Raw genomic sequence first — 25,339 nt, forward strand, 5'->3', positions numbered from 1 at the left:
CTACCTTTGGACTTTATGGCTATGTACTATCTTGGTTTTCCCCCACGTTTCTAACTACTTTTCTACATCCTTTCTTCGGTAATTTACTTTTATCTTTTAATGATAAGCACCACTCATTTTTGTTTCTTGGATTTTGGTTCTCTCTCTACTCTCTTTGCCTGGGAAATCCTGTCTACTGCTGCTTCAGTCAACACACCATCATGTTTAAGGGCCTGCCCCACTTTCCCTTCTGAATATCCCAATAACAAATTAAGCCTACTTCTGATTTTCCTATTTCTGCTCATTTATACTAGCCTGTCCATGCCACAGTTAGGACTCACTCATGATGGGCCCTGACAACCTTGCCCTTGTTCAGAGTCTGTATTTTTAATTGATCTGGCTTGAAGTTTACTTTTTTTTACCCCTTGGTCATCTCCCATAAGGGGAATACTTTTCTACTGATTTCCTTACAGTTAAGATTTAAAGAAAAATAGGTATGAAGGGAGACATATAACTAGAAAGCCTGGTTTATAAAGTAGTTTTTATTTTCCATTGGAGTCACATGCTGGGAAAATCCCTTTTTATCTGAGTCCCACTTCCCAGGTTCCAATTTTTTCTCTAACAGCCCAACTCTTCCTCTCACGGCTGACATCAAGAAAATCCACTCCCTTCTGGACAGACTGCAGCTCTTACCTACAGAGTTAGTCATTATTCTGTAGCCTCAAGAGGGCAAATAAGCTGAGGTACCACACAGTAAAAACCCTATAAGCACCCACAAAGGATAAAAGGAAGGATGACTAGAATTGAAACTCATATAGTGGAAGGTCTTAACTGATGAAACTAGAGCCAACATGTAGGAAAAGTATCCCTTCCTCTAGCAGTTTGATTGCATTAGAGCCCCAATTCTTCACCCCTCCGTGATCCATGTCTTTTGCATATGACTTTGCAGTTCCTCCCACTAAAGAGGCTGTGTATATTTCCCTAGCCTTTGACTTAGGTTCAGCTTTATGACTGCTTTGACTAAAGCAATGTTTGGTCTTGCTATCTTGCACCTCTGGCACTACTGTGGGAAGAACATGCTTGCTCGCCCCAGGAGGAGAATGAAAGACATAGGAAGCAGAGCTAAATTGCTCCAGCCAGGCCTAGGTCAGCCAATCCCTAGCCAACTCCCAGACATGTACACAATCTCAGACAAAATTTGCAAAGCCACCCAGATGAATTTGGCCTAGCCCAGCAGGTCCTCCACTGAACTGAAGATCTGTGAAATAAATTATTGTCATTTTGAGCCATTAAGTTTTGGGATGTTTCATTATGCAGCATTTTTGTAGTCGTCAGTAACAGTTAACTCATAGCCCAGTGTGCAATTAAGCATCCCACTGCTATTCTCTGAAGGGTAAGAGGGGAATTCTGGAAACCAAAAGATTGATAACCATAGCTGCAAATGCAGGCTCTTTTAAGAGAGCATTTATTACATAATATGAATGCATCCCTCCCACAGAAGTAAAAGTGTTCAGTGAGACTTGTTACTGTACCACTAATACTTTGCAGAAGTCAGTGGCTTCAGCTTGACTTAATTGACGCAGAGCATCTTTAACCAGGCGACTTCGTCTGACTCTAAGTATAAATCTGGGTGATGGAGGAAATTCATCCTTTTTTTGCAGAATTGTTTCATGCCTAAGCATGTATGCTTTCTCTTCTGACATCTGGAAAAATAAATTTTTTAGTTGGCTTCTCCTTTTGCCTCAGGAATCCCAGGGATTGTTTAATACTTCCAGTAAACATTTTGTGTAGTATATACTTAATCCTGCCATTGCTGTAAACACTCACATTGTAATTATTTAAGAAAATGGACAACATATCTGCCTTATGGAAGATGAAGTGATTGTAGGACCTGAGAAACTATGGTTACCTAGGAATTGTGTACAGGAGATTAGTCAGCATGGATGAACACCTAAGTTATTAAAAGCTATCTCAGATTATTTATTATAGTAAACATCATCCTTAAAGGCCATACTCGTATTCAACATGCTGAGACATTCATCCACCATCAGTCTTAAGACACAGAGCATTAGCGTTGTAATCCTCAGTAATATAAAGGCAGTATAAGAGCTCAGGGATAATGTGAGCTGTAGGAAAAAGATAGAAGACAGACTTCCTCAGAGAAGATCCACTCTTCTTTCCAGTAACTATGATCCATCCATGGGAACTCTCTAAGAATATACCACAAGTGCCCTCATTTTGTATCTAACATTACTCCTGGTCACCCTGAATAGTACTTGTTTTTAGCTTTTATGATCACCCTAAGTACTTCTCTTTAGGTTTTCTGAAGTACTTCTCTTTAGCTTTTCTGAATTCTCAACATTCTCTCACTACTTTAATCTCTGGAACTTCTCTAGATTAGAAATCTAGTGTTGGACTTGCTATCCTTGCTTTGACCTTCAACACTCCTCAAGGGCTTCAGTTACATCACAAAGACAATAAATGAGGATTTAGAACTCAAACCAATGTAGCCCTTATAGGGCCTGTCCTGAAATTGTGACAGCAAGACCAGTGGATAACAGCTATCCTACCCCAGGTTCCTAGGCTGGGTGTGTTTGCCCACATTCACTCTCTACAAGCACCTCAGAGAAGTATGCACATGGCCCTGGGGTTGGGAAATCCCTGCCCTGAGTATCTGCCACCATTATATACTAAGAAATTTGTCTGTTATTACTAGATTCTTCTAGTTTTTCTTTAAGATTTTTTTTTAAGCACCAGATTTGTAGGGAAAAGGAACAGGTTTCATCTCTGTTTCTTTCTGGTTGGGTCATCACCTCCTGTGACCCTGCAGGAGTCTGCAGGTCTGGGACATCCAGCAATACTGACTACTAAGCAACATGTTCCATGGGTCTGAGTTCCATGGGTCTGTGGCCAGCAGTGTCCTCCACTGACTACAGCAGAGAGAGGTGTCTGTACCTTCTTTTACATAACCAAGAGCTGGATGGGAAACCTGCCTCTTAGCTTAATTTCCAGCTTCTCTACTCCGGTTCTTTATATATTGGTTTTACCTTTTCACATGTACACATTTGAATTGGTGATCCAGTTTGGAGCTTGCAGTTTTGACTATATCCATTATCTCTCCTTTGGAGAGCAGATTATAAAGTCCGCTTTCCAGCTTCACTCATAACAACTAAAAGTAAGAGTTTTCTTGTCCTCAGACTTTCCTAGTCTTTCATAATGTGCAATCTGCCCGAGTCCATTGTCCACTCAACCCTCGACTACTCACTAGCAGAATAGACAAATGACCAAGAGAGAAACATGGCTATAGGAGAAAATACCATAAAGGGAAGGTCTTGTTTAAGGGAAACTGATGGGAAAGTTAGGTTTGGAAAGGAAAGACGGTCTATTTTCTCCCTTTACCAGGGATGTTAGGAAAATAAAAGACGGTTCAGAAATAAAAGAAGAGATGATCTGGTCAAATCTATTTGTAAACATGCTGGTAATAGACACTAATAATAGTAACTAGGCCGGGTGTGGTGGCTCACGCCTGTAATCCCAGCACTTTGGGAGACTGAGGTGGGCAGATCACCTGAGGTCAGGAGCTCGAGACCAGCCTGACCAACATGGTGAAACTCCATCTCTACTAAAAATACAAAAATTATCTGGGTGTGGTGGCAGGTGCCTGTAATCCCAGCTACTTGGAAGACTGAGGCAGCAGAATCACTTGAACCTGGGAGGTGAAGGTTACAGTGAGCAGAGATTGTACCACTGCACTCCAGCCTGGGCAACAGAGCTAGACTCCATCTCAAGATGATGATAATAATAAGCCAGGTGCAGTGACTCACGCCTGTAATCCCAGCACTTTGAGAGACCAAGGCAGGCAGATCACTTGAGGTTGGGAGTTCGAGACCAACCTGACCAACATGGAGAAACCCCATCTCTACTAAAAATACAAAATCAGCCAGGCATGGTGGCGCATGCCTATAATCCCACCTACTCGGGAGGCTGAGGTAGGAGAATTGCTTGAACCCGGGAGGCAGAGGTTGTGGTAAGCCAAGATTGCACCATTGTACTCCAGCCTGGGCAACAAGAGCAAAACTCTGTCTCAAAATAATAATAATAATAATAGTAACTAGAGGGACAGCCCTTACCTGTGGAATGCTACTAGCAGGATATACCTTTTCTGTCTAGGTTGCTTATTATTAATATACCTGGAATTTATGGATTTATGGGACATGGCACATTGGAAAATATCATGTAAGCCATGTAATTAGTGGGGTATAAGAAGGGACTGAATAACTGAAATGGCTTCTCTTGTGCATGTTCTATCCCAGACTTCTTATGTTTCACCCAGATGCATCCTTTGAATTAGTAATAAAAGTCAATAATGGGTATAAGTTCTGATTCCTATGAGTCTTTAAAATATAAATATCATAGATGAATAGATATAAACTTTTCACGAGGAATGACCTAGAAAACAAGCCTCAGCAATAAAAAAAAAAAGTTTGGACAATTTAGCATAATAAGGGGATGATATTATATATACTTAACTGAGAACTAAGGCTGATGGTGATAAAAGAAACCAAATAATATGTAAATCTTATGTGGGACTAACACAACTACCTGAAAAGAAGCAGAAGGGTGAAAGTAAGTAGAAAACAATATAAACTTATTGATTGACTCATAGACATTATTTAAGAATAAAAGAATATCAGTTGGAGCTTATAAATCAAGCTCCAAGAAGCTTAAGGAGATATTTTTAATCCAAAGGTTAGCACTTAAGAACACAGTATTAAAATTGGATAGAGGAGGAGAGGAAAGAGAGAAGAAAAGAACAGTTTACTGGATAGTGTCAGTGTTGTTCACGGCAGGAAAACAATAGATATTATATAAAGAAAGTGAGGACTAGAACATTAAATAACAATGAGAAATTAAAATCAAACTGAAATATCATGATTAACTCATCAAAATGGAAAAGATCACAAAGCTTGATAATACTCTGCGTTGCTGAGAACAGCATGTGGAAGAGGCATTTGCAATCTCTATAGAGGGTAATTTGGTAACATTTGATAATAAAGGGATAGGAATTAATTATTCTACCTTCCTATGTGAATGGTCTTTAACCATTTTAGAGTAACCAAGTACCCTGACTGATAAGGAAAAGCTCTTTTTTACCTAATTCCAGGAAATGACTTTGGAACGAATAAGATTAGAAGTATTGCCATACCACAAACCTTAATGAAAATAATTGATGAAATTATTAAATAAAAGGTTAATGGGAAACAATGAAAGAATCAAGTGGTTGCCACTTGAACCACTCATGAATCTCACAGTGAACACGAGTAAGACAACCAGAAATAATGCATTGAATTATGGGCAGCTGAAAAGACATTGGAACTGAAATTTGCTGCAAAATACTTCAGCAAAAACAGTAACAACAACAAAAGAAAAAAAAGTGATAGATAAATGTGTGGCAAAATGTTGACAATTGCTGAATCTTGGTGATGGGATTCATTATACCCATCACCAAGATATATTTGAAATATATTCTTTTTTATATATGTTTGAAATTTTTCACACTAAAAAAGAAGACATACATACCCACATCTTTATACATGAATCAGCTTGCAATAATTTTATTTTGGATAGCGAATTAAAGATAAATGGAAAATCACTGAAAATAACAGGACTGGGGGTTTCTGCAGGTATCTAAAAAATAAAGAGAGATAATAGTTTTGATAATTAAAAACAATTAAAAAAAACTTACTTCCCTTACCTTATTGCCTTTTTTTTGGAATCTGGTTTTTGTGGTTCTTTGTTTTTTTGAGACAGAGTCTTCCTCTGTCACCCAGGCTGGACTGCAGGGGCATAAATTTGGCTCACTAAAACCTCTTTCTCTGGGCTCAAGTGATCCTCCCACCTCAGCCTCTTGAGTAGCTGGGAGTACAGATACGTGCTACCACGTATTTGTATTTTTTCGATAGAGACAGCGTTTCACCATGTTGCCCACGCTGGTCTCAAACTCCTGGGCTCAAGCAATCTGCTCACCTTGGCCTCCCAGAGTGCTGGGATTACAGGTGTGAGCCACTGCACCTGGCCTCAGAAATCTGTTTGTAAGAATCCAAATTACTTAGAAACAAAATTTCAAAAAGTGCATCTGTTTTATGATTAAAATATATTTAGGTTTTCAGTGATCATCAAATTTAGCAAATTTATCATTGTAATTTTAAAAATTTCAATCTTGATTTATCAAAGGAGTACCTTAACAGATACTACAGTAATGTGTCCTCCTTTAAAATATGAACATTTTCAGAAGTAAAAATGTTATTCTTACCATGTGGTTATCCCGAAAGAGCTGTCTTCTTCTATCTGTATAAAAGTTTAATAAGTCAGAGAGTTCATTTATGTTGAAAGTATTTTCTGGTAGTCGACAGTTAGCTTTGTTTACCTTAAAGAGAATATGACCTGTGAATTTCATTTTCTATCAATAAGTGATTTAATCTATGATATATAGATATATATGTATGGCTGTCATACAGATAAGAAGAGAGCTCTCTAAACTGAAAACATTTTTCAGTAATGAAGTAGAGTTCTATAAAGTTTCCATTTTCTGAGCTATAATTTCCTTAATTTTCATGAAGAAATGTCAAAGATAAGATGCTGACAGTGTGGATTAGTAAACTAATTTTTAGGGCATAGATTTACTGGAAACAGTTTCTAGATTTTGAGAATAAAAGCACCATAAAAATCCAAGGTACTTTTAACAAATTCAGCACTTCGTTCATTAATTAATAAATACTAACTTGGCACACATTATTTTGTCAAGCATGGGACAAATCTTTAGATTAAAATGTCCTTTCTTAAATGAATGTGGATCTATTCCCATAAAACTGTATTTGCAAAAACAGGAGACTGCCCTTCGGTGTAGGTTGACAACCTGTGGTCTAGTAGGTAAAAACAACAAGTTACCAGGCATTTAGGATACAGTTTCTGATTGGGGAAAGACTTAAGAGGTTCAAGAAGGCTTCCTAGAGGAAGCATCAATGATCTAAATATGCCTCCATCACACAAAATTAATACAAATGATAGAAGGTGGGAAATAAGAAATTTAAGAACATAAATTAAGGAAATAAAAAACAAATATACAGGAGCAAGATCAACAAATGAAAAGACTGCTTCTTTAAAAAAGAAAAAACAATTTCCCAGTAAGACTTTTCAAACAAACAAACAAACAAACAAAAAAACCAAAAAAAACCCACCAGTATCAAGAATGAAAAATGGGGCAAAACTACAGATTGTGATGAGATTAAAAAGATAAAAATAGGACATTTGAAAACTTAGATAAAGAGACAAATCCTGGGAAATACCCAGCAATACAAGAAAAAAATAGAAAATCTCAATAATCCTGTGGCTGTTAAATAAATTAAACCCATAATTTAAAAAACTGTCGACAAAGAAATTTCCAGACCCAAAAAGGTTTGTAGATTAGTTCTACTTATCATTTAAGGAAAATGCTAGGATTACAGAATCTTTTGCATAAAATAGAAAAAGAATATTCCCCAAATAATTTCATAAGATTAGCATTACCTGGTCCAGAAACTTCACAGGGGCATTATGAGAAAGTAAAATAACAAACCAGTCTCACTCATAAATATAGATGCAAATATGATAAGCAAAATATCAGCAAATGGAATCTTTGAAATCTATAACACATTATGAGCAAGCTGTGTTACTTCAAGTAAATAATGTTAAAACAGTTGAAAACCCATCTGTGTATTTTGCCATCATATGCAGAAAAAACATTTAATAAAATTCAATATCCATCCATGATCTAAAAACAAAGCCCTCAGCAAACTAGAAATAGAATGAAGCTTCCTTAACCTTTTAAAAATGTATCTACAAAAATCCCACAGCAAAACATAAAACTGAATGTTAAGGTTTTCCCTTTGAGATCAGAGTAAGATTATAAAACATTATACTGGATGTCCTAGTCAATGAAATAAGTAAAGAGAAATAAATAGGAACAAAACTGTTACTATTTCAAGTTATATGATTCTATACAGAGAAAATCCAAAGGAATCAAGAGATTAGTTTTAATAGGTAAATTTAACAAGATTGTTAAAAACAAGCTTAATGTATAAAAATTACTGCGTTTCTATACATCAATGACAAAGTTAAAAATTTAACTTTTAAGAGGAAAAAGTAAATGAATTTATCATCAAAATAAAAAACATTTGTGCATAAAGACACCATGGTGAAAGTGAAAAAACAACACATGGGAAAATATTAACATTGTATATCTGATAAGGGACTTACAACTATATGTAAAGAACTCTTATAACTCAATAATAAAAAGACTAATTATCTAATTTAAAAATGGACAAAAGACCTCAATAAACATTTCTCAAAATAAGATACAGAAATGGGCAATAAGCATATGAAAAGCTCAACATCATTAGCCATCAAGGAGATACAAGTCAAAATCACAGAGAGATACCATTTCCCACTCACTTGACTATAATCCAAATGACAGATAATAACAAGTGTTGACAAGAATGTGGAAAAGTGGTCGGGTGCAGTGGCTTATGCCTGTAATCCTAGCACTTTGAAAGACTGAAGTGGGTGGATTACTTGAGGTCGGGAGTTCGGGACCAGTCTGGCCAACATGGTAAAACCCTGTCTCTACAAAAATACAAAAATTAGTGGGGCATGGGGTGTACATGTACACCTGTAATGCCAGCTACTTGGGAGGCTAAGGAAGGAGAATCGCTTGAACCTGGGAGGTGGAGGTGGCAGTGAGCCAAGATTGTGCCACTGCATTCCAGCCTTGGCAACAGAGCAAGAATCTGTCTCAAAAAAAAAAAAAAGAATGTGGAGAAACTAGAACTGTCATACATTGCTGGTGGTAATACAAAATGGTGCAGCTGCTTTGGAAAACAGTCTGCTGGTTCCTCACAAGATTAAACTAGAGTTGCCACATGACCCAGCAATCCCACTCTTGGGTATATACGGGAAATGAAAACATATGTCTACATAAAAATTTGTACAGACATTTAAATAGTGACATTATTCATAATAGCCAAAGAGTGGAAATAACCCAAATACCCATCAATTGAGGAAGGGATATATAAAATGTAGTATTTCATGCAATGCATTATATTATTCATCAATAAAAAAGAATGAAGTACTCATACATACTCCAACATAGATGAACCTTGAAAACATTATGCTAAGTGAAAAAAGCTAGTTGAAAAAGACTACATAATGTGTGATTCCATTTACATAAAATGTCCAGAATAGGCAAATCTGTAGAGACAGAAAGTAGATTAGTGATTGCCTAGGGTTGGGGTGAGAGTAAGGGGATGGGAGTTGAGGGGGAATGGGGAGTGACTGCTAATGGTATAGGGCTTCATTTTGGGTGATAAAAATGTTGTAAAGTTGATTGTGGTAAAGGTTATACAACTCCATGAATATACTAAAAAGTATTACATTGCACATTTTATTTATTTATTTATTTTTATTTTTTAAAAAATAGAGACAAGGTCTCACTATGTTGCCTAGGCTGGTCTTGAACTCCGTAGCTCAAGCAATCTTTCCACCCCAGCTTCCCAAAGTGCTGGGATTACAGGCATGACATTGTATATTTTAAATGGGAGAATTATATCTCAATAAAGCTGTTTTAAAAAGATACATAATCACATAAAATATCAAGTACTCATGATATATCTAATAAAAGACCGCAAGGCTTCTACGTAGAACACTATAACATATTTTTGTAAGAAACTGAAGAAGAACTAAATAGAGAGCTATGTCATGATCAGACTTAGAAGACTCAATAATGTAAAGTTGTCATTCTGTCTCCAATCACTACCAGGTCAAAGACACAATCAAATGGAATTTGTGGAATTGGAACAAAAAGGTAATTATAAAGTTAATATTTAAGTTCAACAATAATACTGAAGGAGAAGATAAAAGTTGAAACTTACTCTATGACATATCAATATTTATTATAAAGATACAGAAACTTGTACGGTGTTGTACGGGTACAAGGATAGATTAACAGCCAAATGCATACTTGATTTTCAATACAAGGAGTACTAAAAAGCACCAGGGAAAGAGGTGTATTTTATTAAGAAGTAAATTTAACCTAGAAGGAAAACAAAAGTTAGTGTAAGAAACAGTGCCCTAGTCTGACACCCTATATATAGTAAGAGTGAATGAAACCAAAAAAGAAAAATGACGAGAGAGAGAGAGAGAAGAGAGACAGAGAGAGAGAGAGGAGAGCGGAGAGGGGAAAGGGGAGGAGAGGGGAGGGTGAGGGAGAGGCAGAGGCAGAGGCAGAGGGAGAGGGACAGGGAGAGGGGAAGAGAGAGGATTGATGACAATGTTTGGGTCCTAGGATGTACATCTGAAGTTAGCATGACCTAATATTATGCTTTCTGTATCACAACATTAGTAAAACGAATATTGTCTTCCAATTGTCCACAAAACTAGAGACCATTCCAGAACTGAGACCAAATATTATGTTTATTAATTGCAGCTTAAGACAGTAAATTACAGTGTAATGGTCTTAATTACTAATTCATTATTAATTAGTTTAATAGCTTTTCTTCCTAGGCACAAGAACATCAAAGCATAAATTCTTCCAGTATCAGCAATGACATCACTTAAGAGTCTCTCAGAATCTTAGGCACCACCCCAGGCCTACTGGATCAGAATCTGAATTTTTTAACAAGATCTCAGGTAACTTGCATGCATATTAAAGTTTGAGAAGTGCTGCCCTAGCTGCCTTAGACATTAGTGCTCATTACTCTGATCTACATTTCCGGAATTTAAGAGATCTTCTGTGAATCACTGATCACTGTGGGAATTCAGATACTCATCTGTAACACGCTTATGTCCATCTTTAGATCTAGTCAAGAGTCCGATTTCTATTTATTGGGACTACCACCCAAAGCAGAATGAGGATGATGTAACCAAGCCCAGTGACTTCTAGATACCACTAACTCTAGGTAACTCTACTAAAACAGACTTTGCATTCTTGGTGACCCTGATGTTGACATGGCCATAGAGAATGTGGACACCAAATCCTAATGGCCTCATTTGATATTTCTACAGTGGGATTTAGCAAATATTCTGATATAGACAGACTGAGTTGATATAACAGTATCCATTGGGCCCTTTCTTTGTTCTGGCCATAGTCCTCGGTGGACTTTTCTTCCTTTCTGTTTAATTTTTACTAAGTTACAAATAAAACATATATGTTTCATTTATAAATCACATATTTGGGCTGGGCATGGTGGCTCATGTAGGTGGATCACTTGAGGTCAGGAGTTCGAGACAAGCCTGGCCAACATGGTGAAACCCTGTCTCTATTAAAAATACAAAAATTAGCTGGGTGTTGTGGCAGGTGCCTGTAATCCCAGCTATTCGGGAGGCTGAGGCAGGTGAATTGCTTGAACCCTGGAGGGAGAGGTTGCAGTGAGCCAAGATCATACCACTGTACTCCAGCCTGGGCAACAGAGCTAGACTCTGTCTCAAAGAAAAAAAAAAAAAAATCACACATGTGTAGTGTGATAAGTCCCCCACCAAGTTACTTAAGGGTGTTTATCCAGTGCCTCAACCCTGAGGGCCAGGCAATGAGCCAAGGCCATGGTGCCCAGCTGAGGAGCAGGTGTCCCTGAGAACCCAAACATCCTGGAGAGTATCTGAGAACCTGCCAAGATAAACAGTCTCATGGCTCAAACACTGTAGCTCTTTGAGCCAGAAAATTCACTTGAAAGCAGTTTAGAGATGGGAGGCAGCACAGATCTCTAGAGCTGTCCTGTTGCCGTCCAGGAGTCTAGGAGTACCCTGTGTGTAAGTCCTAATAGATACACCTACTCATCAAGCTGGGCTTGTCCTAGTCATTTTTTGGTCTTTTGGCTCACTCCTAGTTTCAGGGAGGGTTTTTCTATGTGATTCTGGGTTTTTTTTTTTTTTTTTTCTTACAACATACATTGACTAAGTGCATAAATCTTAAATGTGCAGCTTGGTGAGCTTTTATACACATACTCACTTGGGTAAGTACTGTCCAGGTGAAGACATGGAACATTTCTAGCAGGCCCCAGGATGCTCCCCTATGCTCCTTCCAAGCCAGTTGCCCTTCCCAAGAGGTAACACCATTCTGCTTTCTGTCATTATAGATTAGCTGTACTTGTTCTTAAAATTCTTATAAAAGAAGACAGTGTAATTTTTGGTGTGTTTTTTGTTCGTCACTATGTTGATGAGATTCATCCATGTTGTTGTATGTTGTTACATGTAGCAGTATCTTCAGTGTACTTTACTTTTGTTTTAAGAAATGTGGTTTTGCTCTGTCACCCAGGCTGGGGTACAGTGGCACAATCATAGCTCATTGCAGCCTCAAATTCCTGGGCTGAAGCCATCCTCCCACCTCAGCTTCCAGAGTAGCTAGAATTACAAGTGCAGTGTATTTTTTCTTAATGAAAGAAGTCCATTACAAAACATCTTAAGTCCTCCTAAAGTTTCTCAACTTTTAAATCCCTAATTGTTTTATGTCAAACATTTCCCTTTTCTACATTCCTTTAAAAAACATTTGACTCCTCATAATTTTTATTTGACTTCTTAGAAGTCCAGTTGGTTGAGACTTAAGGGATTTTGATTAAATAAAACAGTACATACATTCCTTTAGAATAACCCTTACCTTATGCAGTTCTTTCAACATTCCTAGAAGAGCTTTAACATTATAGTGATCCTGTTCGGTTTCAGTCCAATGAAGCAGCTGAGAGATGATGGCTGCTTTAAGCATCTGGATCAGTGGGTTCAGAGAAGATTCTTGCAAAAATGCCCAACACTTCTCTGGGGGTGTAAAATTAGCCATTATAAATATGCTTTTCCTACTACCCCCCAAATCCCTGTTTCTAGTGGGTTCTTTAATATTGTAATATAATGTAAAATAATATTTTACATTTCTGATGGCATAATTTATAAATATTTTTTAAAGTATATCCTGCACAACAGTTACTGCTCCAGATGCGGAAATTTTTTCCCTTATTAAGTATCATTAGAATGTAAAAAAGCTCAAATTCAAGATTTGAAGAAACTGGTTAATGGCTTACATTTATACTTAATTGATTGACTTCACGATTTTCAAACTGACAATTGTATAGGGTATCGGTAAAGTCTGAAAACATACATAGGTGAATACACAAACACAATGGCATCAAGGACATTTTTAATCGGTAAAAAATGAAAAATATTATTTATGTTTTTAGATTTTATGAACACCTGGTACATGGCCATGTACTTTTTAAAATAGCCAATAATTATATTTTAATATTACTGGATTGCAACATGGATTTGGAATGTGGAACCTTTATTTTTTTTATTTTTTTATTTTTTTTTTGAGACGGAGTGTCACTCTGTCGCCCAGGCTGGAGTGCAGTGGCCCGATCTCAGCTCACTGCAAGCTCCGCCTCCTGGGTTTACGCCATCCTCCTGCCTCAGCCTCCCGAGTAGCTGGGACTACAGGCGCCCGCCACCTCGCCCGGCTAGTTTTTTGTATTTTTTTTAGTAGAGACGGGGTTTCACCATGTTAGCCAGGATGGTCTCGATCTCCTGACCTCGTGATCCACCCGTCTCGGCCTCCCAAAGTGCTGGGATTACAGGTTTGAGCCACCGCGCCGGGCCGGAATGTGGAACCTTTAAATTCTCAGAACAACTCTCAGAAAACAAATCCATTTGATGTTAAAATACACTATCAAGCAAATGTAATTAAAACAGTATTACCCAGATATATGAAAAGCAAACACGTAGAGATTCCATAAGTAGACTCAAATACACACGAAACTTTAATATATAATAAATGTGGCATTGCATATTAGTGGGAATGAAAAAGATTCAATAAATAGGTGGGGAAAACTGGAAACTGATTTAGAAAAAATAATGTTTAATCAAGATAAACTTCATATGGATCAAATATTTAAACATAAAAATGAAATAATAAAAATTATAGTAGGAGGATGGGAATTATTTTAGTTATAAATTATTTTTGAAGTATGACCCCAAATCCAGAAACCATAGAAGAAAATATTAATATAGTAGGCTACATTAAAATTGTTTAAAATAATTCTGCATAGCAAAAATACCACAAAATAAAAAACATTTTTTAATAGCCTAAATACTTGCAATTCATATTATTGATAAAGGATTAATTGCCTTCATAATTTAAAAGCTCCTAAAATAAAACAGAAAAATACTAACAACCAATGAGAAAAGAGCAAAGAAGGAAGAACAATAGCAAAACCACTCTCACAGAGTTAATGGGAATTATAAGCCAGGCTTTATGCAGAATTATGGTTATTGACAAGGTCAATTGACTGGAGTGTGCTGGTGCACTTCAACCCACTTCCCTGAGCTGATAACTAACCCAGAGTCACACAGCACACTGAGCACCTGCTCTCCCATTGTTCCTACAGATAAAATCTCTGACACTGGACCTTTTTACCCAATAATTATTTAAGGCATTTTTCAGATCCTGAATTGCAGCAGAATGGCTGACATCAACTGGTCTGAAGACCCCCATCGAGGAACCGACTCAGTGCTGGAATGCAGTTTCTTCATCTCCCTATCCCTGACTTCACCTCCCACTTCTCAGCCAATCAGTGATCACCACACTTTAGGCCATCACCTGTGTCCAGACCCCTTAAAAACCCTGTCCACAAACCTCTTGATAAGGCATATTTGAGGTTTCCTCTTATCTCCTCATTTGGTTGCCCTACAAGAATTAAACTCTTTCTCTGCAACAACTCCTACTGTTTCAGTGTATTGGTCTATTACTGTGCAACAGGAAATCAAACCTGATTGTCCTATAATAAGAGTTCACAGAATATGATATACAAAGTGATCTGTGATATACAAAAAAACAGCACAACCTCACTCTTAATAAGAAAAATTCAACTTAAAATTAAAAGGTTTTTTTTCCTCAGAATGGCAAAGATCAAAGTTTGATAACATGGTTGGAAAGTATGTGGACCGATATTCTCATATTCATTGATGAAATGTAAATTGATACATCCTTTGTCAGTGCTGACAGGTTTCCCAACTCTAGAGGTGCAATTTATACAGACATCAGTGTGAATGACAACCACTTCAAGTTGAGTGACATGATGACCCTGACTCTGTGGAGGGTCATTTGACAAAATATCTCAAAATAAAAATATACATACAATTTGAGTCAGTGATTTTGCTTTCTGGAATTATTCCTGCATGAGTGAATTTATATATGTACAGTGAAATGCTTCACAATAGAACATTCTTCAGCCATTAAATAGAATGAGGCAGTTCTATAGATTCTCTAATGGAATAATCTCCATGATATCCTGTTTAGTGGGAAAAAGCACGTTGTGGAAGAGGAACTTTAATAGTTTGCTACCATTAAAAACAGAAATAATACATTTGTATGTTTCTATGTATACAATATCTTTCAAAGGTTATACAAGAAACTAGAACCTGTAGCCACTTCTGGGAGGGGAACTGGGTGGCTTACGTTTCATTGTACATATCCTCTGTACCTTTTTATTTTTCTTTGAGATAGGGTCTTGCTCTGTCACCCAGGCTGGAGTGCAGTGGTATGCTGATAGCTTACTGCAGCTGTCAGAGGCATTTGAACCAGAGCAACTCCATCTTGAATAGGGGCTGGGTAAAATAAGGCTGAGACCTACTGGGCTACATTCCTAGACAGTTAGGCATTCTAGATGACAGAATGAGATCAGAGGTCAGCACAAGATACAGGTCATAAAGACCTTGATGATAAAACAGCTTGCAGTACAGAAGCCGGCTAGAATCCACCGAAACCAAGATGGCAACGAGAGTGACCTCTGGTCGTCCTCACTGCTATACTTTCACCAGCACCATGACAGTTTACAAATGCCATGGCAATGTCAGGAAGTTACCTTATATGATCTGAAAAGGGGAGGTATGAATAATCCACCCCTTGTTCAGCATATAATCAAGAAATAACCATAAAAATGGGCAACCAGCAGCCCGCGGGGCTGCTCTGCCTATGGAGTAGCCATTCTTTTATTCTACTTTCGTAATAAATTTACTTTCACTTTACTCTATAGATGCTCCCTGAATTATTTCTTGTGTGAGATCTAAGAACCCTTGTTTGGGGTCTGGATTGGGACCCCTTTCCAGTAATAACAGCCTTAAACTCCTGGGCTCAAGTGATCCTCCCGCCTCAGCCTCCAAGTGGCTGGGACCACAGGTGTGTGCCACCATGCATGACTGATGTAAACAAAAAAATTTGGTAGAGACGGGGTCTCACTATGTTGCCCAGGCTGTCCTCAACCTCCTGGGCTCAAAAGATCCTCTCACCTTGGTCTCCCAAAATGCTAGGATTAAGGTGTAAGCCACAATGCCTAGCCCTCTGTACCTCTTAAGTGAAGGAGCCCAGGGAAATTTGCCCCAAAATATGGCACCCTGGTATGCTGATTATTTTAAGTTAAAGGCCCCTGAAGGTCAGCAGATGCTGGAAGAGGCTTTTCTCTGACACTCCCTTACCTACCTTAAGACAACCCACTACAGAGGAGAGAATTGCCTTTCATGCCATCTCTGAAATTTCATTATCTGTCACAGAGAAGATGACTGAGGAATGTAACCACACCTAGATGTACTTCTTCAAAAGATAATGCCTGCCTCTCAGGCTCACTCCAATTCCAAGGAGAATCATTTACAAGTTAATTTCTGTTTCCTGGGTCCACTCATTCTCCCAAATAGTGATTTACTACTTCTCAGAAGAATTGTCTACATTCCCTACCTCCCCTCTCCTCTATGTAGAAGGGTATATAAACATTTGTACCCCCATTGGGTTATTGGGTAATCACTGAACTTTCAATATTCGCTAAAAACTATAAAAGGACATAACACAGTACTGAATAAAGTAAATAATAACACAAAGTTTTTGTTTTTCATCATCTCTGGTCAAAATGTCTAAAGTCTCAAAATAACATGAGCAAAAAATTTTAAAGTATGGATTTATCTGGATTGAATACTTTATAGCTACCAAACTCTGATGTCAAAGCCACATCCAAGTCTAAAAACTACACCTGCTTTGTATGATAAAACTAATAGTTATAATAGCTTTAGATTATTAATCTTTTCAATAATTCACACGCCATGTTCTCAAATACTTGTCTATTTTGAAATCTTCTATCCAAAATTTGTTACAATATCTACTTCAGAAAGTAACTCTATATTGAGAGTACAGATAAAGTGACATAAAACTTACTTAGGACTTGTAAAGATTGTTTACTCATTTCACACACAGCCTTTGCAAATGGAACCACCAGGTTCTTCCAGTTCTTAGAATCATGCATCACAGGACATTCTGGGAGCAGGAGGAAAACTGATAAAGCTTCTTGGTGTGGAGAACGGCATGGAAGAGCTCTGAGCAGATCATCCTCGAGACATGTAGTTATCTGTGGTGGAAATAGGATCAGGGAACAGACCCAGGATATATTAGATACAGAGGATTGTGAGAAGCAAGCTATTAAATTAAGGGTCTCACTCCACCATGTTCCAATTAGAATAATCACTTAGCCATTCTGAAACCTATTGATGAGATTCCATCACTCCTTCCATCCCAAATGCCCGATATAGTACATGAGAGCCATCCTCCTCATTTTATATCAGGCTCCCTGAAGAAAATAAAGTGAAATCCCATGAGCATGGATATACTGAGTGAATTATGGATTCAAAACGAGTACAAAGTCCTTCAAAAGCAATGTAGTATGCAGGTCACACTAGCATTCCTCCTTCTAGAAGGAAGAGCTGTCCCCATCCCCTCACACAATATCCATTTTTCTTTCTTTCTGTTTTTTCATATATCAGTAGAAAAATGTGCAGTGAAAAATAGCTCTAAATTTTTATATTATTTATTTCATCCAGAGGTGAAGTTTTACCTGAGTGTAATGGCTTAATCATAGCTCACTGCAGCCTCAATCTCCTGGGTTCAGGCAATCCTCCCACCTCAGACTCCTGAGTGGAATGCACTGCCACAGCCAGCTCATTTTAGAAAATTACTTATAGAGATGGAGTCTCACTATGTTGCCCCGGCCAGTTTCAAACTCTTGGGCTCAGGTGATACTCCCACCTTGGCCTCCCAAAGTGCTAGGATTACAGGCATGAGCCAATGTACCTGGCCCAGAAGTAAACTTTTAAAATAAGACGTATATAAAAATATATTAGTGGGAATAAACTTGTATGGTATCCTTTATATTTGTTTGAACATTCATTGAGTACTTAACAATGTGTCAGGTGATCTCATGTAAATCATTTTATTTAATCTTACTGATAATCCTGTAAGGTAATTTTTGCTTTATTGGTTTTTTACCTTGTTTTTACAGATGAGCAAGGAGAGACTCAGAGGAAGTTAGAGGAAAGAGGTTACTCGATTAGAAAATGACCATGGCACTACCATAGTAGTAAAATCTACCATGGCAGAGAAAATGCCATATGTTCACCTTGCCAGTCATTTTTCTTTTTCCTCCTGGGTTTATAGGAAGATGGCAGCCCCTGGCTCCTCTTCAGTTAGGCAGGGCCATTTGACTGAGTCCTAGCTCACCAATGTGGGAGATAGTGATTTGTGACACATTAAGGCCAGGCCACTGAAATCTCTCATGGGAACTTCCCTACTCACTTCCCTCATCTGCTAGCCAAACCAAAAGACTGAGTGGAGGATTTTACAGCCCCAGGGCCTAGAGATGCTGGAAAGAAGCCTGAGTCAGCCCTGAATGAACCTGTGCAAAAATGCCTCTGACCTCCAACCCTCGTTGGACTAGGATGTTGGAAAATATTTTGTTGTATTAAGCCACTGAAATTTCCAAGTTGTTTGTTATAGCAGCTAGCCATATTTCCTCTACCTGAGAGATCTATGTTCTGTAATTACAGTGTTTGCCTCTCATGTCATAAGGGTAAATAAGTGATATATGCAACAATAAACTGTGATGTACTATATATTGTTTTTATTACATTAAAATTCTTAAAATTTGCTTTTTCACATGTCCAGCAGAATATGATTTCTGTGGAATGCCAGTAGGTGTTATGCTAGAAAATAGCATCGCAATGCAAATAACTCCAAGAAAAATAGGGTCAAAAGAGATTTCTTTTAGTGTATGACATCACAGAATCTTTGATTTCCTAATGTGCATATCGTGACTCCATAATAGTAGAGAGTGTTCCCAAAGTTTTTTCATTAAGAACCCTCTTTATGGGTTTTTTTTTATGAAACTAATGTCCCTGGGAACTCGCATGGGGAACAGCACCCCAAATTATCTCCCATATCACCTAAAAACTTCGTTTAAAAATATACTTCATATTTGCTATTATCACTTCATCTTGAAAATGAAAATAGTATATCTACTACACATCAAGGAACACTTTCCCCCTTTCCCTTCCAAGTATAAGGACCCACTCAGACCCATCAAAATGGTGTAAAGATTATTTTACTAACTGAAGACATTTAAGACGCCTTTTTGGAGCTTCTTTTATCTAACTAATGCAGAACTCTTCTAGAATGAAGCTCTGTACATCCCCCACTGAGGAGATACACTGCTAAAAAGGAGACCAATCATTCAGACCCTTGCATGTGGAGGAGAAATTGCATAAACAAACATTCTCACAAACTGTCATACCTTCCATCTGTCTCCATAAAATCCCATTTGTTCTTCCCATAGGAGCTCTTTCTCCCTTCTCCCTTTCATCCACTAAGTTGCTTCATAAATTCTTATCCCAAGCTGTTCAGGGAGCCTCTTCATCTGAATGCTCCACATGCAAGCATACAAAACTTGTATTTTTCCTCCTGTGCTATAGGCTAAATGCGTTCCCCAAAATTCATATGTTAAAATCCTAACCCCCAATATGACAGTAGTAAGAGGTGGGGCCTTTGGTAGGTAATTAGGTCACAAGATTGGAGCTCTCATGAATGGGATTAGTGCCCTTAAAAAGAGACCCCAGAGAGATTCCTTGCCCTTTTTGCTGTGAAAGGAAAATAAATCTTGGGGTCTCAAAATCACCAAGCTAAAGGGAAAAGTCAAGCTGGGAACTGCTTAGTGCAAACCTGCCTCCCATTCTATTCAAAGTCACCCTTCTGTTCACTGAGATAGATGCATATCTGATGCCTTTTTCGGAGAGGCTAATCAGAAACTCAAAAGCATGCAACCGTTTTTCTCCTATCTACCTAAGACCTGGAAGGCCCCTCCCTGCTTTGAGTTGTCCTGCTTTTCCAGACCAAACCAATGTTCATCTTATATATGTGGATTGATGTGTCGTGTCTCCTGAAAATGTATAAAACCAAACTGTGCTCTGACCACCTTGGGCACATGTTGTCAGGACCTCCTGAGGTTGTCACACGGGTGTGTGTCCTCAACCTTGGCAAAATAAACTTTCTAAATTAACTGAGACCTGTCTTAGATATTCGGGGTTCATGCTGCCATGTGAGGACACTGAAAATATGGTCATCTATGAACCAAGAAGTGGGCCCCCACCAGACACCAAACCTGATGGTGCCTTGATCTTGGACTTCCCAGCCTCCAGAACTGTGAGAAATAAATGTCTGTTGTTTAAGTTAAAGCATCCTGAGCACTAAGAAATTCTGTTAATTATTAGTTTTCAGTGACCCCTTCCACCAATTCAAACCTGAGTCAGTAGAGGAAAAGAAAGTTTTCTTCCCAATACAACCCAGAATCACACAATATTAAACTGGAATAGATTTTAAAGATGAATTCAACAGGTAAAGAAAATGTGATCCAAAGAGAAGGGATGAAGTAGTAACAGAGATTCATTTCGAATAGATGTGAGTTTCATCTCAGAATAGAGGAGCAGCTTTTTAGTTTATCAGTCCAGGATAAAGTTATCCTGCTTCCCAAACCAATACTCTTTTCCTGTATCATGCTAGAGATTATCTACCTCTCAAGCATTGCTCTGATTATATTGAAAATAAAAATATTGCATATATTGTACATTTAAGGATTCAATAAGAAAATAAATGTCAGCACCTAATAAAATACCTGGAATACAGTAATTTCATAATGAGCACTAGCCCCCTCTTCCAGCCCCAATCATAAACCCACCTTTGCAAAAGTATGACAGTAAGAGAAATCTGACATGGTTGACTCTATCTTGCTTCCAGCCTCACAGGTTGGCTGTCTTTTCTCATTCCTGGGCATGAGCCAAGCTAACTTTGGGAGAAATTTAGTTTATAGTTTAAATGATAATAGTCTGTCCCAAAAACTGAATTGTTTTTGTAAAACTAACGAAAGTCCGCCAAGTTAGGAGGATGAGAGGGGCTTGAATTCTAAATAATTATCAGCCATTAATCTAGAGGTCATAAGATTTGCAACTTCCTCAATTACTCTTGCAAATACCATCATTATTGTAGAACCTAAGATTGGCCTTTTGAGATGTCTTTTCAGGTTTTTGCATTTCTGACAACTGGATGGTCCCACCTGAACCCACCAGCCAGTCCTGTGCCCCCACCCAGGAACTGACCCAACACAAGAGGACAGTTTCTATTCCCTATGATTTCATCTCTTACTCAGCCAGTCAGCATGCCCCCTACCCTAGCCCCCTGCCCACCAAACTATCTTTGAAAAGCCCCTAAGCTATAACTCTGAGCCTTCAGGGAGATTGATTTGAGTAATAATTCTATCTCCTACATGGCATGGCCAGCCTCATGTCAATTAAACTCTTTCTTTACTACAATGTCATAGTCTCATTGAGTCAATTTTTGTTTCTGCAGTGGGCAGGAAGAACCCTTCGGGCAATTACAGTCACAGTCCCCTCTCATCCAGCTTCCAACAAAAATAAACTGCAATCATATTTGTTCTATATCTAAAGTAAGTATTGGCTATTACCATGGAAGAAATCCATTCCTTTTTTGTTAACTTCTTGAAGGTATCTCTTGCCATTTCTAAGTCCACATCAATGGACGTCGTTTCTCCAGTTCCTCTTTGGATACAAGAAATGCAAGAAACCACATAAACATAGGGAAAGGGATATTTCTAAAGTTCATATGTCATTTATTGTTTTATTTTATTACATATAAGATACAAACCTTTTCTCAAAGCTTGCCTTTCAAAATAATCAACTTACTTGACATAAAAAATGTATAGTTTATGTTCTCCTTGTTAAAAGACAGTAGATAACAACTTAGTATCTCTATAGTGGCTACATCAAGTTTGGGCTGCCATATTAATAAAATTTTATGTGCTGAATCTGACAACGGAAACCATCTGCCCCCACACTCAGTTTGCACACTAAGAACTAGAACTACCTGCCCCCCACGCTCCTTACCATTCATAGTTACAGAACTTTGCAATTCCACTGTTTTTATTAGCATGACTTTACTTTTCCAGGAAACTTTTGCCTAGACAAATGGCAATTGTTCATCATGGGAACTTCTTGAAAGACCCATTTAACTCTTCAATGGAGAGCATCCACAGTTTGTGCCCAAAGATTCTTTGAATCCCTTATCTCAAAATCCTTACCTTGCTGTTTCCACACATCCTGGATTGTTGTTCATTTTCCCAGTCCAAATCAAACCTCCAGCCTTCCCTCTCACATTGAAAGACTTCCTTAAACCAGACTCCCAATTCCCAATAAATTCTGACCTGGTCTTTTCTCTCAGAAACACTACTGAAGTTTTGTCCAGGTGTGCTGTTCTCTCTGGCCTGTCTTATCAACAAGTTGTTTTAGTGATATTTGAGAGGCCAGCATTCAATAAGCTTAATAATTTTTAAATAATGCATTATCAAATATTGTATGCCAGCTGCAGTGGGTCATGCCTGTAATTCCAACACTTTGGGAGGCCAAAGTGGGAGGATTACTTGAAGCCAGGAGTTCAAGAGACCAGCCTGGGCAGCATAGAAGAGACCTTGTCTCTACAAAAAAATAAAAAAATAAAAATTAGCCAGGCACGGTGGTGCACACCTGTAGTCTCAGCTACTCCGGAGGCTGAGGTGGGAGGATAGCTCAAGCCCAGGAGTTCAAGGCTACAGTGAGCTACGATCAAACTACTGCATTACAGCATGGGCAACAGTACAAGACCCCATCTCTAAACATTAAACAAAACAAAACAAACAAAAACGCCAGGCATAGTGGCTCAGGCCTGTAATCCCAGCACTTTGGGAGGCTGAGGTGAGTGGATCACTTGAGGTCAGCAGTTCGAGATCAGCCTGGCCCAACATGGTGAAACCCCGTCTCTACAAAAACTACAAAAAAATTAGCTGGGCATGGTGGTGCATGCCTGTAATCCCAGCAACTCAGGAGGCTAAGGCGGAAGAATCACATGAACCCAGGAGGCGGAGGCTGCAGTGAGCAGAGATCACGCCACTGCACTCAAGCCTGGGTGACAGAGTGAGACTCTGTCTCAAAAATATAAATAAAAAGAGGCTGGGTGTGGTGACTCATGCCAGTAATCCCAGCACTTTGGGAGGCCGAGGTGGGTAGATCACTTGAGGTCAGGAGTTTGAGACCAACCTAGTCAACATGGTGAAACCCCATCTCTACCAAAAAATATAAAAAATTAGCTGGCTGTGGTGGCGCACACCTGTAATCCCAGCTATTTGGGAGGCTGAGGCAGGAGAATAGCTTGAACTCGGGAGGTGGAGGTTGCAGTGAGCCGAGCTGTACCACTGCACTCTGGCCTGGGTGATAGAGTGAGACTTTGTCTCTAAATAAATAAATAAATAATAAAAAAGAAAGAAATATTTTCTCCTTGCTAGATTAACTGATTGATAGTAATATTAGGGCTAAAATATTTATGCAAGTACTAAAACAAAGCATTATAAATTTCCCCCTTAAAATATATTCTCTTTTGTAGCCTTTGACATCTTAGGAGTTCCTCACTTCTGGGAAGTGAGCATAGATACTTTTTCACATTCGGAAGAAAATAATTTTCACGTAGAAAAGATTTCCCCACATGCAGTAAGAATTAGCCTGAGGTGAAATTGTTAGTATCCAACAGTTCCTCTAGTCCCACAAGCTGACTGAGAATGCAGCTGGGTTAAGAACTACTGGGACTGCCAAGGGGGTTGTACAAGGGCAAGTAATAGCAACAAGGGTTAAGTGAGTACCACCTAGTGGCCAGGAGTGGGTACAAGATGTGTATCACCATATTTTGAACCAGTGAGCAAACTTAAGGCCGCGTTAACGAGAGAGGACCAAGCAAAGGAGAACCCATATGAGTTACACTAGCTGCAGACAGATCAGCAAGGCATCAATCTCCAAAGAGGCAGAGGGCAGCCTAAGACCCTTTACACTGCTATTTCTCCTTCTCTTCCCTTTTACACCCAGGTGCCATATTGGAGAGCTTGGAGGAAGGAGCAGAAATAGAAGACTCAAATATTGAGCATTACAGGAATTATTTCAACTAGTGGATCAGACCAAATGTTAAACCAAATAGGAGTGAAATCAGATTTTCTTCTGTAGCAGTGAGTTAAAGACAACATAAATAAGATCTATTTTTTAATTGATCGTACACAGTAAAAATGGTAAAGTGTACTTACTCTTGGCTTCTAAGTACTAAAGCAATGTGAGATTTAGTCAATCCCTTATATATACAAAGATCCTGAAAAAACACCATTCCTTCTAGTCAGACAACAGAGTAAAGTGGTATGAAGGAAGTAAACAATATTAATTAGGAATTATAACTTACGGTGGTCTAACAGAAAATTACTTTATAAAATGAAAGAATTCTATAACAACCTACAGAGTTCTCTGTGTTGGACTTTGTGAGCAAGAATAACGAAATTTGCAAATTAAACCTACTTGAAACATTTCATTTTAAATATTTTCCAGTGTTTTAAATGAAGGTAACTCTTATGTAAGTATTACCTTTTCTTTAAAAAACTCGCCGTCAGACAAGCAGGAGATGAAAATATCATTCTAATTTCACTGTAAAAGGAATAACAAGGCGTAAGTCACAACATACCATAAAGCATGCCTTTCAAAAATCTTATTATGTCTGAATAAGTAAATGATGACGTGGAATCATTGTTATTGAAAATAACTACTCTCTTAAGAGTCTCCCAAATCCTGGGTATACTTTGTTCATATTATTTCTAAATCTCACCAAAACCTTTTATAGTTGATTTGTTCAAGTCATGTAGGTTTAACTAAAACCTATCCCTGTGAAGACCAAAACTCATAAAACTCCAAAGGGTAAACTATGAAGATACGAAAACAGTCCACCTTATTGACGGCTTTGTGAGCTTTTTTGATTCACTCCTGCAACTCCCTCACCTAGTAAGGCACCTGGGATATCACATGTCCTCCATATATCTACAAATGAGTACACTGATGACCTAGTCACACTTAGAGG

General features: G+C 38.2%; 1 protein-coding gene and 1 long non-coding RNA gene across 2 annotated transcripts in view; one reads left to right on the top strand and one right to left on the bottom strand.

Annotated features, from left to right (window-relative positions):
- Positions 1 to 14,760, top strand: part of LOC126954721 (uncharacterized) — a 27,685-nt gene extending 12,925 nt beyond the window's left edge. Inside the window, exons 2-3 of the long non-coding RNA XR_007725695.1 lie at positions 10,576 to 10,701; positions 14,492 to 14,760. This is a non-coding gene — a long non-coding RNA (uncharacterized LOC126954721). The remainder of the gene's footprint in view (positions 1 to 10,575; positions 10,702 to 14,491) is intronic.
- Positions 1 to 25,339, bottom strand: part of HERC6 (HECT and RLD domain containing E3 ubiquitin protein ligase family member 6) — a 64,912-nt gene that overhangs the window by 13,498 nt on the left and 26,075 nt on the right. Inside the window, exons 10-16 of the mRNA XM_050790429.1 lie at positions 24,853 to 24,912; positions 21,873 to 21,966; positions 17,249 to 17,438; positions 12,662 to 12,816; positions 6,293 to 6,406; positions 5,560 to 5,667; positions 1,512 to 1,682 (exon numbers count right to left, since the gene is read on the bottom strand). Of these exons, the coding sequence (XP_050646386.1) occupies positions 1,512 to 1,682; positions 5,560 to 5,667; positions 6,293 to 6,406; positions 12,662 to 12,816; positions 17,249 to 17,438; positions 21,873 to 21,966; positions 24,853 to 24,912 (892 nt within the window). The remainder of the gene's footprint in view (positions 1 to 1,511; positions 1,683 to 5,559; positions 5,668 to 6,292; positions 6,407 to 12,661; positions 12,817 to 17,248; positions 17,439 to 21,872; positions 21,967 to 24,852; positions 24,913 to 25,339) is intronic.

The sequence above is a fragment of the Macaca thibetana genome, chromosome 5 (assembly GCF_024542745.1).
Source record: "Macaca thibetana thibetana isolate TM-01 chromosome 5, ASM2454274v1, whole genome shotgun sequence".
Classification (NCBI taxonomy): domain Eukaryota; kingdom Metazoa; phylum Chordata; class Mammalia; order Primates; family Cercopithecidae; genus Macaca; species Macaca thibetana.